Source organism: Suncus etruscus, chromosome 9 (genome assembly GCF_024139225.1).
Source record: "Suncus etruscus isolate mSunEtr1 chromosome 9, mSunEtr1.pri.cur, whole genome shotgun sequence".
In the NCBI taxonomy this organism is placed as follows: Eukaryota; Metazoa; Chordata; class Mammalia; order Eulipotyphla; family Soricidae; genus Suncus; species Suncus etruscus.
Genome location: NC_064856.1, coordinates 55,582,973 through 55,599,920, shown reverse-complemented (window position 1 = coordinate 55,599,920; position 16,948 = coordinate 55,582,973). Strand labels below are relative to the sequence as shown.

Genomic DNA, 16,948 nt, shown 5'->3' with positions numbered 1-16,948 from the left:
ATAAGGGACTGGAGAGATAGTACAGTGGGTAAGGTGCTTGCCTTGCATGAAGCTGACCCAAGTTTAATCCCTGGTATTCTATATGGTCCCTGAAGTACCATCAGGACCGATCCCTGACTACAATGTCATGAGTAACCCTTGAGCATTTTAGGCATGGCCCCAAACCAAAACCAAATAAAACAAAAAAGAACAAGACCCGGGGCTGGAGTGACCTGTTAGTATAGCAGTTAAGGTGCTTGACTTATTGTAGCTGACCAAGTTTGACCTCTGGCATTCGAGTACCTCCAGGAGTGATTCCTTAGTGCAGAATCAAGAGTAACCCCTGAGCACTGCTGGGTGGGATCCAAAACAACAACAACAACAACAACAACAACAGCAAGACCATAACTTGAAGGGCTGTGACTATACCATTAGAGTATGCCTCCATCATAACACAAACCCCAGTCCCTTACCTTAGAGGAGGAACATTTGACTAGTATATCAGCATTACTAGTACTTAAAGCCCCTCTTACTTTCATTTAATGGTTTATTGTTTATTTATTGTTTATTATTTATCATTTAGCTGTTTATTGGACACTTATTAATGCCAGGTAAGTGAGGAAGGAAAAGAGAAAGAAAATAAAGCAAGTTATAGGTGAAATAATTTCAAGTGTTAACAAGTGCTATAAAAGAAACAAGCTAGAGTTGAGGCCAGAGCAATAAGCTGTCAGTGGGCTAGAATGACAGCACAGCAGTTAGGGTGTTTGCCTTGCATTCTGCTGGCCAACCTGGGGTTCAATCCCCCAGCATCCCATCTGGCCCCTGAGCCTTTCAGGAGTGATTGCTGAGTGTAGAGCCAGGACTAACCCCTGAATGCTAGCCTGGTGTATAGCCCCCAAAAGAAAACAAAACAAACAAAAAATAAGCTGTCAATACTGTGAAATGCCACTTAGTTTAATTTAACTTTGACAGGAATGTAGAACATTTCCTTTCAGGTGGGAATTACCAAGAAAGACCAATAATGTGTAGTCCTCTCTTCCTGCCCTCTTACTGTCAGTCAGTCTTTCCCATCCAGATGAGTTTTGCAAATCTCTTTGCCTGTGGAGGTGGGGCTAGGGGAGGGACTTGGACATTTGGTGACAATGAATTATTGACCTAACAAGGCCAAATCTAAAGAGTCTCGCGAGAGGAAAACTTAGAAAATACAGGGGAGAATTCTCTAAATTAAATCTTTCTTGCTCACCCCTCTCTCCATGAAGTACCACTGTTTTAGATAGTTTAGAGCAGGGCTTAAGACTTTGTATACAAGGGGCGGGAGCAGTGGTGCAAGTGGCAAGGCATCTGCTTTGTGTGCGCTAGCCTAGGGCCTAGGACAGACCGAGGTTCAATCTCCCAGCATTCCATATGGTCCCCCCAAGCCAGGAGCGATTTCTGAGCACATAGCTGGGAGTAACCACTCAGCGTCACAGGGTGTGGCCCAAAACCCACCCCCCCCCCAAAAAAAAAAAAGGAAAACAGACTTTGTATACAAAAAGCTCAGTTTTCTTCTTGAATTTCCCCCTCATTATAGAGATAATATAGGATATGATTCTCTGTCAATATCCCCCCCCCCAAACCTTATGGGTACGCAGCCCATTCCTAAGGTGATGAAAGTCATGTTCGGAACCAAAGGCCCGCGCTAGTCACTGCTAGGAAGTCATCAAGAGGGGGTGGAGGCTTTCTGCCAGGAAGAGCTAGTCCTGAACACAACTTTTTGTCCAGACCCTGACCTTATTTGCAATGATGTAATCAGCCAATATTGGCATAGTACTGAGAGACAGTTTAATCCTAGCAGGTTTGGAGGTGGGGTAGTGCTACAGCCACCTCTATATAAGGAGTTCAGTCAGGTGCTCAGAGCTGTCCTCTGTCCTCTCCAGCTCAGCATGGCTAAGGCACTGCTTGCACTAGGGCTATTGAGCCTGTGCTGGTCTCTGGCCATTACTCACCCTCTTTCTCCGTGAGTAAAATTGGGACTAGGAATGGAAGACTGGGGTCTAGGTTGGAGTGGAATGAGACAGTTTGTTATATGGGAAAAGTTTGGCTAAAGGGAGGGAATTAGGCCCTGTTTCTCTTCCTTCTAGGGCCCCTGAAAGCAAAACTGAAGGTAGAAATGGGGTCCAGCTGTATTCAAACATGACTGGTAAGTCCTTAACAACCTGAGTCTATTTGTGTATCTACATCTTATCATCTCACTGGTCATTTAATATTTTTAATTAAATGATTTTTAAAAAATCATTTAAATTCCACCTCCACTCCAGAACTCTGTGCTGATGACTGGCGCTTCGATGCTATCACCCTGGATGACAGTGGGGCCATGACATTTTTTAAAGGTAAGAGGGTCTGGCGTTGGGGGTTTTGGGATCTCTAATTTGGTTCCCTTTCCTAAGAGTGAGTCCAATTGTACTAGATTTTGGGAAATATCTAAGGGTATCAGCAGCAGCTTCTCTGTCACATTCTCAGTTGACCAAAGGTTTGTTCTAAATTCCTTAGTAAATATGTACTTTTCAGGGGAGTTCATGTGGAAGAGTCCCAACTGGACCCGTGAGTTAATCTCAGAAAGGTGGAAGAATTTCAACAGCTCAGTGGATGCTGCATTCCGCCATGAACACAACAGTGTCTTCCTGATCAAGGTACTGTGGACCAGGGCCGAAGTGATAGCATAGTGGTAGGACATTTGCCTTGCATGTATGTGGTCGACTGGGGACCAATCTGCGTTCGATTCTCGGCATCCCATGACTTTTGAACGCAGAGCCAGTAGTACCCCTGAGCACCACTGGGTGTGGCCCAAAAACTAAAAAAATAAAACAACATAAAAAAGGTGCTGTGAACCAAGATCAGGGCTGAGTCATGAATTACATCACAGACACAGTCCAAAGTGAATGTGGCATGAACCCTTACCAACAGGTGCTACCTTTTATTCCTTGGTGCATTCTTCTCACCTAAAAGCTCAAGCTAGGGGAATGTGTGTGTGAGTCTTCTTCCTTCCTTCCTTCCTCCCTTCCTTCCTTCCTTCCTCCCTTCCTTCCTTCCTTCCTTCCTTCCTTCCTTCCTTCCTTCCTTCCTTCCTTCCTTCCTTCCTTCCTTCCTTCCTTCCTTCCTTCCTTCCTCCCTCCCTCCCTCCCTCCCTCCCTCCCTCCCTCCCTCCCTCCCTCCCTTCCTTCCTTCCTCCCTCCCTCCCTCCCTCCCTCCCTCCCTCCCTCCCTCCCTCCCTTCCTTCCTTCCTTCCTCCCTCCCTTCCTTCCTCCCTCCCTCCCTCCCTCCCTCCCTCCCTCCCTCCCTCCCTCCCTCCCTCCCTCCCTCCCTTCCTTCCTTCCTTCCTTCCTTCCTTCCTTCCTTCCTTCCTTCCTTCCTTCCTTCCTTCCTTCCTTCCTTCCTTCCTTCTTTTTCTACTCTCTACACCCAGTAGCGCTCAAAGCCTATTCTTGGCACTCTGCTCAGGGATCACTCCTGGCAGGGCAGATTCGTGGGACCATATGTGATATTGAAGCTTGAGTCCAGGTCAGCATTGTGCAAGGCAAGTGCCTTACCCACTACTACATCTTCAACCACCAGTTCTTTTCTCATTCTCCCTAGATGGTCTTCACTGTTGATATGTCTCTGAGGCTCTCAAGATAAGAGTCTCTTTCTATGTGCCAGACAGCTTTTTCAAATTTTCTGATTGACATTGCTGACTTAGTTGTTCCATGAGTAGCTCATGTTCCACATCCCTCAAACTGAACTTAGTTTCTTCCTTACAAACTCACCCCTCCTCCTGTGCTCCCTATTTCAATAAATGGTACAACACTGAGTCAGTTAGTGCAAGTACACATGGATCTTAAAATATGATGCTTTATTTATCTTTTTAGGTGTATATTCTCCCCTGGCATATCATGTGCCAGCCACATGAGACCACCCAGAGTTCCTTGAGCATAATCTGTATATGCTGTTCCCTCTATTATTTTCCCTCTATTATTTAATAGCCTTTTCATACTTGTTCACCTGGAAAATTCTTGCTTAGTTTTCAACTCATTACTCCAAAGCTTCCTTCCCTGTGAACTTTTTCTGGAAAAAGTTGAGAGAACAACCCTAGCCCCTTCCTCTATCATATATCCATTCACAGTGGGTTTTACTTGCTTTCATTTTGGTAAGAATCATTTCTTCTTTTTCTCAAAAGTAAACTTCTTTTGTTTTGGGGGGCACACTACTTAGCAATACTCAGGAGCTATTCCCAGCTTTGTGCTTAGATATATAGTATACAGATCCATATATAGTACCAGGGGTTCTAATCAGGATGACCATATGCAAAGCAAATGCTTTACCTTCTGGACTATTTCTCTGGGTCCGGGAGCAATTTAAAAACATATACAATCTTGTTTGTTAGCCCCTGTATCTCCCACAATACTCAGTATGCAGCCATCATTCCAACAACTAATTTTCTTAATAAATGAATGAGTTAATGAATGTATAAATAGGTGGACAATTGTAGGATGACTACTTATGATCGTGTTTGTCAAGACTAATGACATTGTAAATTATATATACTGTATTTTCCGGCGTATAAGACGACTTTTGAAACAAAAACAAGTCAACTGAAAATTGGGGGTCGTCTTATATGCCGAGTATATCCCAAAAAATGTTTCAATATGCTGCTAAACGAAAATTGTTTGAATATTGCCACAAAGCGAATTTTCCAACTCGATCCTGCACCAATTACTGCAAGGCTGCTTGGACCACCTCTCTAACTCAGCCAATCCAAGCAGGCTTTTTATGCATGCAAATTATACAGTGTTCTGTACCCGAATCTACACTGTAAAAAGTCTGCTCAGATTGGCCAGAGTCAGAGAGGAAGTCTATTACAGTATAACCTTTGGACCTTTGCTTGTTGTGATTGGCTCACTGTGGAAGATACAGTTGCAGCACAGGAACATTCTGTCTTATACAGCAAATATAGGCCTAAAACTATGTTTTAACGATAAAATTAGGGGGTTGTCTTTTTTTTTTTTTTTTTTTTTTGGTTTTTGGGCCACACCCATTTGATGCTCAGGGGTTACTCCTGGCTATGTGCTCAGAAATCGCCCCTGGCTTGGGGGGACCATATGGGACGCCGGGGGATCGAACCGCGGTCCTTCCTTGGCTAGCGCTTGCAAGGCAGACACCTTACCTCCAGTGCCACCTACCCGGCCCCAGGGGGTTGTCTTATACATCGGAAAATATGGTAGTTGGATAAATGCACTATAATAATAGTGATGAAAATTGAAGATTCAGACAGGGATATGCCTTTGTGCAATGGGACAGCTCACTTTTCTTCAGAGATGAATTAAGGAATGCAGAGACATAATATAAGCACAATATATGGAAAATATTTTGAGTGAACAAAGAGCAGTAGTGTCTGTGTAGATAAGTAAAACACAAGTGTTTTGGGCCAGAAACAGTAAAACTATTTTCTAGACTCAGAGTAAACAGTGGTGGTTGTCAAAAGGAAAGGGACTCAGGATAAGAAGAGGGGTATTTTGAGTGGTGGAATGTCACTGGAAATTTGGTAGTAGAAGCAGTGGGAATTATACACATATAGAAAGTAGAGAAGCTAAAGTTCTGAAATTCCATAATAATGTAAACCAATGATAAATTAATGCAATTGTTTTAAAAAATACATTATTTGATGCAGGGGGACAAAGTATGGCTCTACCCTCCTGAGAAGAAGGAGAAAGAATATCCACAGTTGCTCCAAGATGAGTTTCCTGGAATCTCATCACCACTGGATGCGGCTGTGGAATGTCACCGTGGAGAATGCCAAGATGAAGGTGTCCTCTTCTTCCAAGGTCAGACCGGGCTGGAATATGAGCACTTGGAGCAGTGGTGGGTTGGTGTGAATGGATATAGAAGAGCTCCTGTATGGATTCCTAAAAAAGCAAAAAATAAATAAATAAATAAAAAAGAGAGAGAGAAGTCAGTTCTGGATTAGTAGTCAAATAAGAGGATAGAATTCATCCTTGACAGACAAGTAGATGTAATTCTACTAAAAGTTCCTTGTTGTTACCTATGATCCTTAGGACAAACATGAATACACACACGCATACACATATATAGCCACTTTGAGGCTCTAGGCAAGTGCAGGGGCTGTGTGTGTGTGTGTGTGTGTGTGTGTCTATGTGCGCCCACATCTGTGAAGCCTAGCCTCATGAATGTTTGTTGATTGAACAAAGGTAACCACATATGGTTCTGGGACTCGACCACCAAAACCAAAAAGGAGCGCTTCTGGCCAGCTGTTGGGAACTGCTCTTCTGCCCTGCAATGGCTCGGCCGCTTCTACTGCTTCCAGGGTAACCAGTTCCTGCGCTTCAACCCAGTCACAGGAGAGGTGCTTCCGCACTACCCTCTGGATATGCGAGACTACTTCATGCCCTGTCCTGGCAGAGGTAAGAAAGCTTCAGGCCCTAGGGTCTACTGGCAGTTATATGCCTCCCTGGGTTTGCAGACACTATATACTTAGCTTCTCGGTGTTACGGTAAATCACTTTGATTTTTATCTTAATTCCACTCCCATTCTTTCTATTTGTTCTCATATAGGGAGAAGCATACAAGATATCTCTTCCACCTCAGACCTGTGGTGGAGGATCACCTCACTCTGACCTGTTGACTCCCTCTGTATTTCTCTTATTTATTTCTTCATGTAGGTCATGGACATAGGCATAGGACTGGCCACAAGAACAGTACCCAACAGGGCTATCCGAATATGCGCTGTAACCCAGCTCTAGTCTTATCTGCACTGCTGTCTGACAACCAAGGGGCCACCTATGCCTTCAGTGGTGAGAGATGAAACCCAATACTCCCCAACTCTGTTCTCTGTACCCCCTCTCTTTCATGGGTATTTCCCACCTCTGATACTTTTCCTCCATTTTCACGAGTGTCACTTATTTTGCCTCCTCAACCCATCCTCCTCATGTCTGTCACCCTTATTCTTCAACCCTCTGTCTTGCAGAAATCTCTTATTTCATCCATATATTCTTAGTACTATCAACACTTATGCCTGGTATTTTTCTTTGGGTAATTGCAACTCTTTACTTGTTTCTTGCCTCTTGTTGAATCCTCTAGTCAACAAAGCTCTCCTGAGCTTTCTCGATTTCTTTGTTTATGTATTTCCTTATATATTCTTTATGAGTATCCTTTAAGACTTTCATGTCTGGCCAGATCATCTGGCTTCACCAAGCTTATCCTCAGGAGTTCCAGATTTTTTTCAGAGCCTGGTTGTTATGTCCAAGTCTCTGGGCACATCATTACTTTGGAAATGGGATATTCCCATAGCTTAGAACCAATTAAGAAGCAATACATCCCATAGATCTTTAAGATAGAGCGACTTACTAGAGGAAGTTTCTTCTTTAAGAGGCACTTCTTCCTAGGTCTGTGGCATCCAATTATTTAAGCCATCTAGTGATACCTAAATATGTTCTAAGATTAATCAGGCAGCTAGTAGTCTTTATACTTGAGAATAACTCCAAGATAAATAATGGAAAGCAGGGCTGGAGAAATAGCATGGAGGTGGGGCATTTGCCTTGCATGCAGAAGGATGTTGGTTCGAATTCCGGTGTCCCATAGGGTCCCCCAAGCCTGCCAGGAGCAATTTCTGAGTGTAGAGCCAGGAGTAACTCCTGAGTGCTGCCAGGTGTGACCCAAAAACCTAAATTAATAAATACATAAATAAATAAATACATAATAAAATAATGGAAAAGTATATTGCCTTCAGCCTATGATCAGACACAATGGAATTATAGTAGTAAGAACATGGAATTATGAAAAACTTGTTTGCTACTGTTCAGCTATCTAAAAAGTTATAATTTTATATACAGGAAAGAAGAAGTAGACACAGGGATGGAATGGACATCAGGAATGACACAATGATGAGAACAACTGGCAGAGATGAAACATGCACCTGCAGTAAACTGCAGATTTAGAGAAAACATTTATAATTATCAAGGGATTATGCAGCTATAGTGAAAGTAGGAGAGAAAGTAGAGAGAGGGAGACACATACACACAAAGAGAGAGAAAACTAAGTACTCTACAAAGATATAGAAAAAACATCTGACTGATAGCACATCTAGTCAAGTGCTTGCCTTGCACAAGGCCAACCCATGTTCTATCTCCAGTATTGCATATGGCCCCTCGAGACAGTCCAGGAGTGAGCCTTGAGCACAGTCAGAAGTAAGCTCAGTTAGATTATAGAAAGATTATAGAACTTCAAAGTTATGTGACCATAAACTGAACAAAATATTGCTGGATCCTAAATCAAGGTATTAGATGTTCCATAGCTTTTGAGAAAGTACCTTAGCACGAAGAGCATAGACTTGTAATGAAAAATATTATTTTCATCTGAGGTGTTCTCATCTGAGGTGATAACATACTATCTTGGTGAAAACACCTATAAGAATTATTTACTTGGCATAAGAATTTTGCTCTCTTCCCTGAGATTTTTTTTGGGGGGGTCACACCTGGCAGTGCTCAGGGGTTACTCTTGGCTCCATGTTCAGAAATCGCTCCTGGCAGGCCTGGGGACCATATGGGATGCCGGGATTTGAACCAATGACTTTCTGCATGAAAGGCAAACACCTTACCTCCATGCTATCTCTCTGGCCCCCCTGAGAAATTTTTTTTCTTTTACTTTTTGGCCCACACCAGGCTGTGCTCAGAGATTTTTTTTTTTTTTGACTCTGTTCTCAGGAATCACTCCTATGGGGCCTGGGAGTCCATGTACAGCCTGTGATGGAACCCAGGTCAGCTGCATGAAGGACCACAGTACCAGATGCACTGTGCTGTCTCCCTAACCCTTCTTTCTGCTTTTGAACAACTCTGGAAGCACAGAATTGTCATACCCTCTCTCTCCCTTCTCTGTTTATGATTGTTTAACTTTAACTGGTAACTGCCTCAGCTTTTTTTCTTTTTCCTACTCACTATTTTAAAGAGGGAGTCAGATTGACCCAGCTTAAACTTTTATTACAAGACATATTAAAGTAGTGGCTGGCAAGTTTGTGTATTGGCTGTCTAGGACTGGAAGCTCATTACGTATTTCCTCCTCACAAAGAATGTCATATCTGTGATTCTTAAAATAGGGGTCATGAGCATAGAGACTTAAGCAGGAAGGGAAAGTGGGCATGCAGTCATCATGATATGTAAACAGTTGTAAGATAACTCATGGTACAGCAAGAATAGCAGTTATTTATTCAACAAATATTTCTCAAACATCCAAGAGTCCTAGGCATTGCTCTAGTTATTAGGAAATAATAGTCAATAAAACTTGTTTGTGACACAATTTGCCAGAAGAAGAGAGGACAATGACAAACTGAAAGAAGGAAGGGAAGTAATTTTATAGGATTAATAGCTACAAAGTATTTTAGGAACAGCAGAGCTTTTTTTTAAATCTCAAGTCACATTTAGAGATAATATAAAGGTATTTAAAAGTAGCTGAGATTGGAGCCGGAGAGATAGCACAGCGTTAGGGCTTTTGCCTTAGGCCCAGAAAGACGGTGGTTCAAATCCTGGCATCCCGAGCCTGCCAGGAGCAATTTCTGAGCGTAGAGCCAGGAGTAACCCCTGAGTGCTGCTGGGTGTGACCCAAAAACCAAAAGTAGTTGAGATTAGGGCCCAGTGATGTAAGCAGTAAGGCATCTGTCTTGCGCACGATAACCTAGGACTACCAAAGTTCCATCCTCCAGGAGTCCCATTTGGTCCCCCAAGCCAGGGCCGATTCTGAGCGCATAGCCAAGAGTAACCCTTGAGTGTCACCAGGTGTGGCCCAAAAAACAAACAAACAAACAAACAAAAAAGCAAAAAACTGTAGTTGAGATTATAATATAAATTTTTAAAAATCTAATAAGAAAATAAGACAGGATGATTATATAAGAAAAGAGAGGAGCGGGGCCAAAGAGATAGCACAGTGGTAGGGCATTTGCCCTACACACAGCAGACTCAGGACCAACAGTGATTCAATTCCCAGCATCCCAGCCTGGAGCCTGCCAGCAGAGCCAGGAGTAACCCCTGAGCGTCATCGGGTGTGATTCCCCTCCCCCTCAATAGACCAAAAGATGAGAATTCTCTGAAAATTGTTTTTTTTTTTTTTTTTTTTTTTGGTTAGGGGGCACAACCGGCAGCACTCAGGGATTATTTCTGACTGGGCCAGAATGATAGCACAGTGGTAGAGCATTTGCCTTGCACGTGGCTGATCTGGGAGGGACCCGGGTTTGATTCCTGACATTGTGTGTGTGTGTGTTTTGACGAACACAAAAATCACTTCCTATAGGACTGATTGATACTTGCCGTCTAATTGGCAGTAAATGCACATGTCTGGTAGGCAGTTGAGTTTGGCCTGAAACAGAACAGAGAGGTCAATCCACATTGAGGAGAAAAGACCCAAAATTATTATCATGTAGATCAGGGGTCTCAAACTCGCGGCCCGCGGGCCGTTTGCGGCCCTCAGTACAACATTTTGTGGCCAGCGGCTGGCCTTCAAATATAGCAGTATTCGCGATTATTTGCTTACCGAATACTCGCAATAAAAATCACATTAGTAAGAAAAAAATCGCATTAAACATTCGCATACCCCGAGCAGTTCCGTTCTGGCTATGCAAATGTTTAATGCGATTTTTTGCGATTTTTTTTCTTACTGATGCGATTTTTTTTCTTACTGATGCGATTTTTTTTTGTGTGTGTGTGTGTGGTTTTTGGGTCACACCCAGCAGTGCTCAGGGGTTATTCCTGGCTCCAGGCGCAGAAATTGCTCCTGGCATGCACGGGGGACCATATGGGACGCCGGGATTCAAACCAATGACCTCCTGCATGAAAGGCAAACGCCTTACCTCCATGCTATCTCTCCGGCCCCTGATGCGATTTTTTATTGCGAATATTCGGTAAGCGAAATCCCTTATGCGGCCCTGCCTCACCCCGACTCTGCCTCCTGCGGCCCCCAGGTAAATTGAGTTGGAGACCCCTGATGTAGATGGTATTTAGTCCTGGGCTAGATAAAATCAGCAAGAGAGCAAAGGTACAAAATTAGGAACTTCCAATAAGGGATAACGGGCTGAAGAATAGAAAGATTTGAGGAACACTGTAAGACCCTGGTATCACAGAAGGCAAGATCCAAACAGGATATTTATTATTATTTTTTGTTTTTTTTTTTTGTTTGTATTTGGACCACACCTGATGGCACTAGGGGCTTTTACTACTGGTTCTGTGCTCAGAAATCACTCCTGCAGACTCAGGGGACCATATGTGATGCCAGGGATCAAACCTGGGTCTGTCCTGGGTTTGCAGCATGCAAAGCAAATGCTCTACAGTTGTGCTATCAGTCCAACTCCCAAATAAGATTTTTAAGTGAGAGTTGCAAGCTTAGAGTTGGGGTAAGAGGAAGACAGAAAACTGAACTGAGGGCCAGAGATATAGTATAGTCGTGGGGAGTTTGCCTTGCACACAGCTGATCCAGGATGGACAGTGGTTCGAATCCTGGCACCCTATATGGTCCTCCATGCCTGCCAGAAGCGATTTCTGAGTGCAGAGCCAGGAGTAACCCTTGAGCACCGCTGCCGGGTATGGCCCCAAAAAACAACAAAACAAAACAAAACAAAAAAAAAACAAAAAAAGAAAAGAAAACTGACCTGAGGTTTAGAAAATTCCTTTTCTAAGGAATTGTTATGAAAAAGGGAAAACACAGTTCAGGTGTTGGCCTGGCTCTTTACTCCCCCGTTAAAGAAAACAGCCAGAGAGAGAAGGGGCGGGGGGGGGGGGGATCTCAGTGGAAGTTTGCTTTAGTTCTTTCCTTTTAACTTTGGAATATTAAATTTTATTGTTGGCCTGGCTCTTTACTCCCCCGTTAAAGAAAACAGCCAGAGAGAGAAGGGGTGGAAGTTTGCTTTAGTTCTTTCCTTTTAACTTTGGAATATTAAATTTTATTGTCTATATAAAATTCCTGCCCCTGGATATCTGAGACGTGAAGGTGTTTTCTGGCTAAATCCTGTGACATTGGCTTTGCCTAATAATTTGATCGCCATCAGAGCCCTGCTGACTCTGGCTCCAATAAAGTGACACTGTCCAACATTGCTAAACAAGTCAAGATTGACTTCTCTTTCTCCAGTTTCTCTCTTTTCTTTCTCTTTCCTTCCTTCCTTCCTTCCTTCCTTCCTTCCTTCCTTCCTTCCTTCCTTCCTTCCTTCCTTCCTTCCTTCCTTCCTTCCTTCCTTCCTTCCTTCCTTCCTTCCTTCTTCCTTCCTTCTTTCTTTCTTTCTTTCTTTCTTTCTTTCTTTCTTTCTTTCTTTCTTTCTTTCTTTCTCTTTCTTTCTTTCTTTCTTTCTTTCTTCTTTCTTTCTTTCTTTCTTTCTTTCTTTCTTTCTTTCTTTCTTTCTTTCTTTCTTTCTTTCTTTCTTTCTTTCTTTCTTTCTTTCTTTCTTTCTTTCTTTCTTTCTTTCTTTCTTTCTTTCTTTCTTTCTTTCTTTCTTTCTTTCTTTCTTTCTTTCTTTCTTTCTTCCTTCCTTCCTTCCTTCCTTCCTTCCTTCCTTCCTTCCTTCCTTCCTTCCTTCCTTCCTTCCTTCCTTCTTTCTTTCTTTCTTTCTTTTCTTTTCTTTCTCTTTCTCTTTCTTTTCTTTCTTTCTGCCACACCCATTGACACTCAGGGGCTACTCCAGGCTATGTGCTCAGAAATCGCTCCTGCTTGGGGGGACCATATGGGACACCGGGGATCAAACTGCGGTCCATCCTAGGCTAGCACTTGCAAGGCAGACACCTTATCTCTAGCGCCACCACTCCAGCCCCTCTTTCTCCAATTTCTTTGCCTTTTTGTTTTGTTTTGTTTGTTTTTGGATCACACCCAGCAGTGCTCAGGGGTTACTCCTGGTTCTATGCTCAGAAATCGCTCCTGGCAGGCACGGGGGACCATATGAGATGCCAGGATTCGAACCATCGACCTTCTGCATGGAAGGCAAATGCCTTATCTCCATGCTATCTCTCCAGCCCCATTTTCTCCAATTTCTTATTCTCTACTTATTATACTTTTCCCTCTCTTTCTGGACACTCCTTGTATCTTTTACTAGATTTTACTACTGCCTTACTTCATTATCCTCCTAGTGGTAACTCTGATATTCCACAGAAAACCATTACTGGCGCCTGGACACCAGGAAAGATGGATGGCACAGCTGGCCCATTGCCCATAAATGGCCCCAGGGTCCTTCAACAGTGGATGCTGCCTTTTCCTGGGAGGACAAACTCTATCTTATCCAAGTATGTGTTCAGAGAGAAGCTTGAGGTGGAACCTAGGAAAATAATATCCAGCTTTCTGCTGATTCATGTCCTTTGTCCTCTAGGGCACTCAGGTGTATATCTTTCTGACAAGGGGAGGATATACCCTTGTAGATGGTTATCCAAAGAGGCTGGAGAAGGAGATTGGTAACCCTCATGGGATCAATCTGGCTTCTGTGGATGCAGCCTTTGTCTGTCCTGGGTCTTCACGGCTTCATGTCATGGCAGGTATGGCACTTCTGGGTCATTTATTTTGCTACCTCTCCATAGCATATATCCAAAAAGGATTTGGTTAAGAACCCCATGACAAAGACACCATGTAATATCTGATTCCTTCTTCCCAGGACGGAAGCTCTGGTGGCTAGACCTGAAGTTAGGAGCTCAAGCCATATGGACCGAGGTTCCTTGGGCACACGAGAAGGTTGATGGAGCTCTGTGTATAGAAAAGTCCTTTGGCCACACCTCATGTTCTACCAGTGGTCCCAGTATATACCTCATTCATGGCCCCAATTTGTACTGCTACGGTGATGTGGAGAAACTCAACGCAGCCAAGGTCCTTCCCCAGCCCCAGAATGTGGCTGGCTTACTAGGCTGCAGTCACTGAAAGGGTTCCTTTTTGTTAGCTTGGTCTGGTTCTTTCTTTCCGATTTCCTTAAAATAAAGCCATGGTACTGTTTCACTTGAACCAAGGGGCCTCGTTATGGAACATTCTAACTTTTCTCTTTTCTATGTCTAACTGAGACTTTAGCAAACTTCTCTTTAGAGGTGCTCAAGTTTAAATGAGGCTGAGGAAGACAAAGGGGATAGAGTTAAAAGTCAAATATCATTTGTGCATAGATGATGATAAAATTATCAAAAACTACTTTTTACCAGACTGTCTATAAGAGGAAGCAGAGAATCAAATATCTTGAAAGGAGCTACAATATTTACACAGAAAGTAAGAGGCGGAGAGGTTTGATTTTTTGATATCTGTCAGAAATCTGACCCAATCTGCTAATATCAGACCACAGGTTGACCCAAATGTGTCAGGAAAATAAGGCAGGTGTATGGGCCCAGTGTATTGGCTCATATTACTATGGAGGCTATGGGGCCTACTCTTATATTTCTCAAGTTTTCTCTTTTTTCCTGGATGGTGACGGAATGATTTTTTTCTCACAAGACTGCTGCCATTGGGGCCGGAGTATAGCATCAGGGCAGGAGAAATAGCATGGAGGTAGGCATTTGCCTTGCATGCAAAAGGATAGTGGTTCGAATCCCAGCATCCCATTTAGTTCCCTGAGCCTGCCAGGAGCGTAGAGCTAGGAGTAACCCCTGATTGCCTGATTGCAGCTGGGTGTGACCAAAAAAAAAAAAAAAAAAAGACTGCTGCCATTCTCATAGTCACAGTCACAGCATCATGCCTGGTTTTTAAAGGTGTCTAAGTTATCATTATACAGGTCTGATACTTAAGGTTAACTTCTTCCTATCAAAGTCTTCTTTTATTTTTCTTCTACCTGTTCCATTGCTGGAAACCCTTTAGCTCATTCTCAAGGAACTTCCAGGAAAATTAAATTCATATATATATTTTTTTGGGGGGGCCACATCTGGTGGCACTCAGGGGCTACTGCTGTCTCTGAGCTCAGAAATAGCTCCTGGGGGCTGGAGAGATAACATGGAGGTAGGTCATTTGCCTTGCATGCAGAAGGGTAGTGGTTTGAATCCCGGCATTCCATATAGTCCCCTGAGCCTGCCAGGAACGATTTTTGAGCGTAGAGCCAGGAGTAACCCTGAGTGCTGCCAGGTGTGACCCTCCAGAAAAACAAACAAACAAAAAAAAAATAGAAATAGCTTTAGGCAGACTCAGGGGGCCATATGCGATGTCAGGAATCGAACTGAAGTCTGTCCTGGTCCGCCACATGCGAGCAAACAAACACCTTACCACTGTGCTATCTCTCCAGCCCTCATTTTTCTTTCATACACCCACTTAGCATATCCTATGTACAGAGCATCATGTCAGTGAGTGGAACAACAAGATGAACTAGATAGCTACTGCCCTCAAGAATTGGCTTCTAGCGGCTGGAGAATTAGTATAGTGCTTAGGGTGTTTGCCTTGACTTGGTCACCCTATATTTGATCTCTAGGGCCTCATATAGTCCCCTGAGCTCCACCAGGAATGACCCCTAAGCAAAGAGTCAGGAGCAAGTCCTGAGCACCTTTGAATGTTTTCCCCAAACAAGCAAATGATCCGAAAAACAAAAACAAAATATTAGATTTGAATTCTTTATCATAGTTAGGAGGAAAACACATACAAGACATCAGAGAAACATAATATAGTGAAAAAAACATTGAGATGGAATACTATCTGCACCAGTGAGAGCAGAGCCAGCAATACCATTACAGATCAATTTGTGGGTCTGGCCCTTACCTTTCTCAGGTGGGAATGTGGAAGAAAACAGGCCAGGGCAAATACTGGCACATACAAAACTTTAGACTTTATGCTAGAGCATAAAGAGAGACATATAAGAGAGAAGGTGCTTCTTACCCTGAAGAGATGAGCATTATAAACAGCTATATTTCTGCATCCAACTCTAATTTAACATAGCATGTAGAGGGGGTCTATGTAGTTAATCTTACCCTACCCACTGTACTGTCTATCAAGGAGGTCCTAATACCAATTGTGTATTTTATTAGCATATAATATTGTTATCACTAGGTGTGCTTTTTAGTAGGAAAAAATGAGGGGGCAGAAAGATAGTATACCAGGTAGGGCACTTGCCTTGCATGAAATAGACATGGGTTCAGTTCCTGCCACTCCATATGGTCTTGCAAGTTTGCTATGCGTTGTCCCTAAACCCTGAGCTAGGACTAAGTCTTGAGAGTTGCACCAGGTTTGCATCCCCTCTGAATGGGTGAGCATTTAGGCCTTTCTTGACAGAATCCAGTTTAGTCCAGTCTCCTTTGTGTGCTTCCTCTTCTGACACAGTAACTGTAACCCTGCCCCCCCCCCCTTTTTTGTTGTTGTTCTTGGGCCATGGGCCACATCTGGCATCACTCAGGGATTATTCCTGGTTCTGCACTCAGGAATTACTTCTGGCAGTGCTGGCTGGGAGGAGGACTGAAGATGTACCATATGAGATGCTGAGAATCAAATCCAGTCAGCTGTGTGCAAGGCAAATACCCTCCCTACTGTACTATCACCCCATCCCCTTACTTTCTACTCTTTGGAGATATAGCTTAGAGATATATAGCTTCAATATTTCTGTGAAGTGGTAAGCATAAATAAAGGGTTAAGTCCCAGATACCATCTTTCTTCTGGTGAATTTGCTTCTTCTTAGTTTACCCTTCAAACTTGACTTTGACCCTTGGATTTGGGTCATAGCTCTGTGCCTCCTGCTGGTTATAATACCTGGGATGGAGAGGAGGTTATGGAAATCTTTACATATGACCTATCACTTGAGTTGAATAGAACTTCTGCAATTCCTCTAACAAACATTGTATTTAGTGCCTACTATATAGGACCCAAAAAAATTCAGGGGGTATAATGCTATATTACAGTGTTACATCAATTTTTAAAAAGTGGACAAACAATAAAACCATTTCCCTACTCATACTGAAATCAAGATTGATCAACTAAAAAAATTATTAGTTGTGGGGCCACACCAAGCTGTGCTGATGGAAAAGAGCAAAGCAAACGCCCTA

General features: G+C 43.1%; 1 protein-coding gene across 1 annotated transcript; it reads left to right on the top strand.

Annotated features, from left to right (window-relative positions):
- Positions 1-1,867: 1,867 nt before the first annotated feature.
- On the top strand, positions 1,868-13,955 carry HPX (hemopexin). Its single transcript, XM_049780506.1, has 10 exons — positions 1,868-1,975; positions 2,100-2,158; positions 2,277-2,348; positions 2,527-2,648; positions 5,663-5,816; positions 6,201-6,413; positions 6,671-6,802; positions 13,122-13,252; positions 13,336-13,498; positions 13,615-13,955. The coding sequence occupies exons 1-10, from the start codon at positions 1,902-1,904 to the stop codon at positions 13,872-13,874; spliced, it is 1,380 nt and encodes a 459-aa protein (XP_049636463.1). The 5' UTR covers positions 1,868-1,901; the 3' UTR covers positions 13,875-13,955.
- Positions 13,956-16,948: the final 2,993 nt, after the last annotated feature.

Excerpts from the sequence above, each read along its gene's own strand:
- HPX (XM_049780506.1), top strand. The coding sequence starts at position 1,902 with ATGGCTAAGGCACTGCTTGCACTAGGGCTATTGAGCCTGTGCTGGTCT. Across the intron at positions 2,159-2,276 it reads GCTGTATTCAAACATGACTG|AACTCTGTGCTGATGACTGG; the intron begins GTAAGTCCTTAA and ends CCTCCACTCCAG. Across the intron at positions 13,253-13,335 it reads ACAAACTCTATCTTATCCAA|GGCACTCAGGTGTATATCTT; the intron begins GTATGTGTTCAG and ends TTTGTCCTCTAG.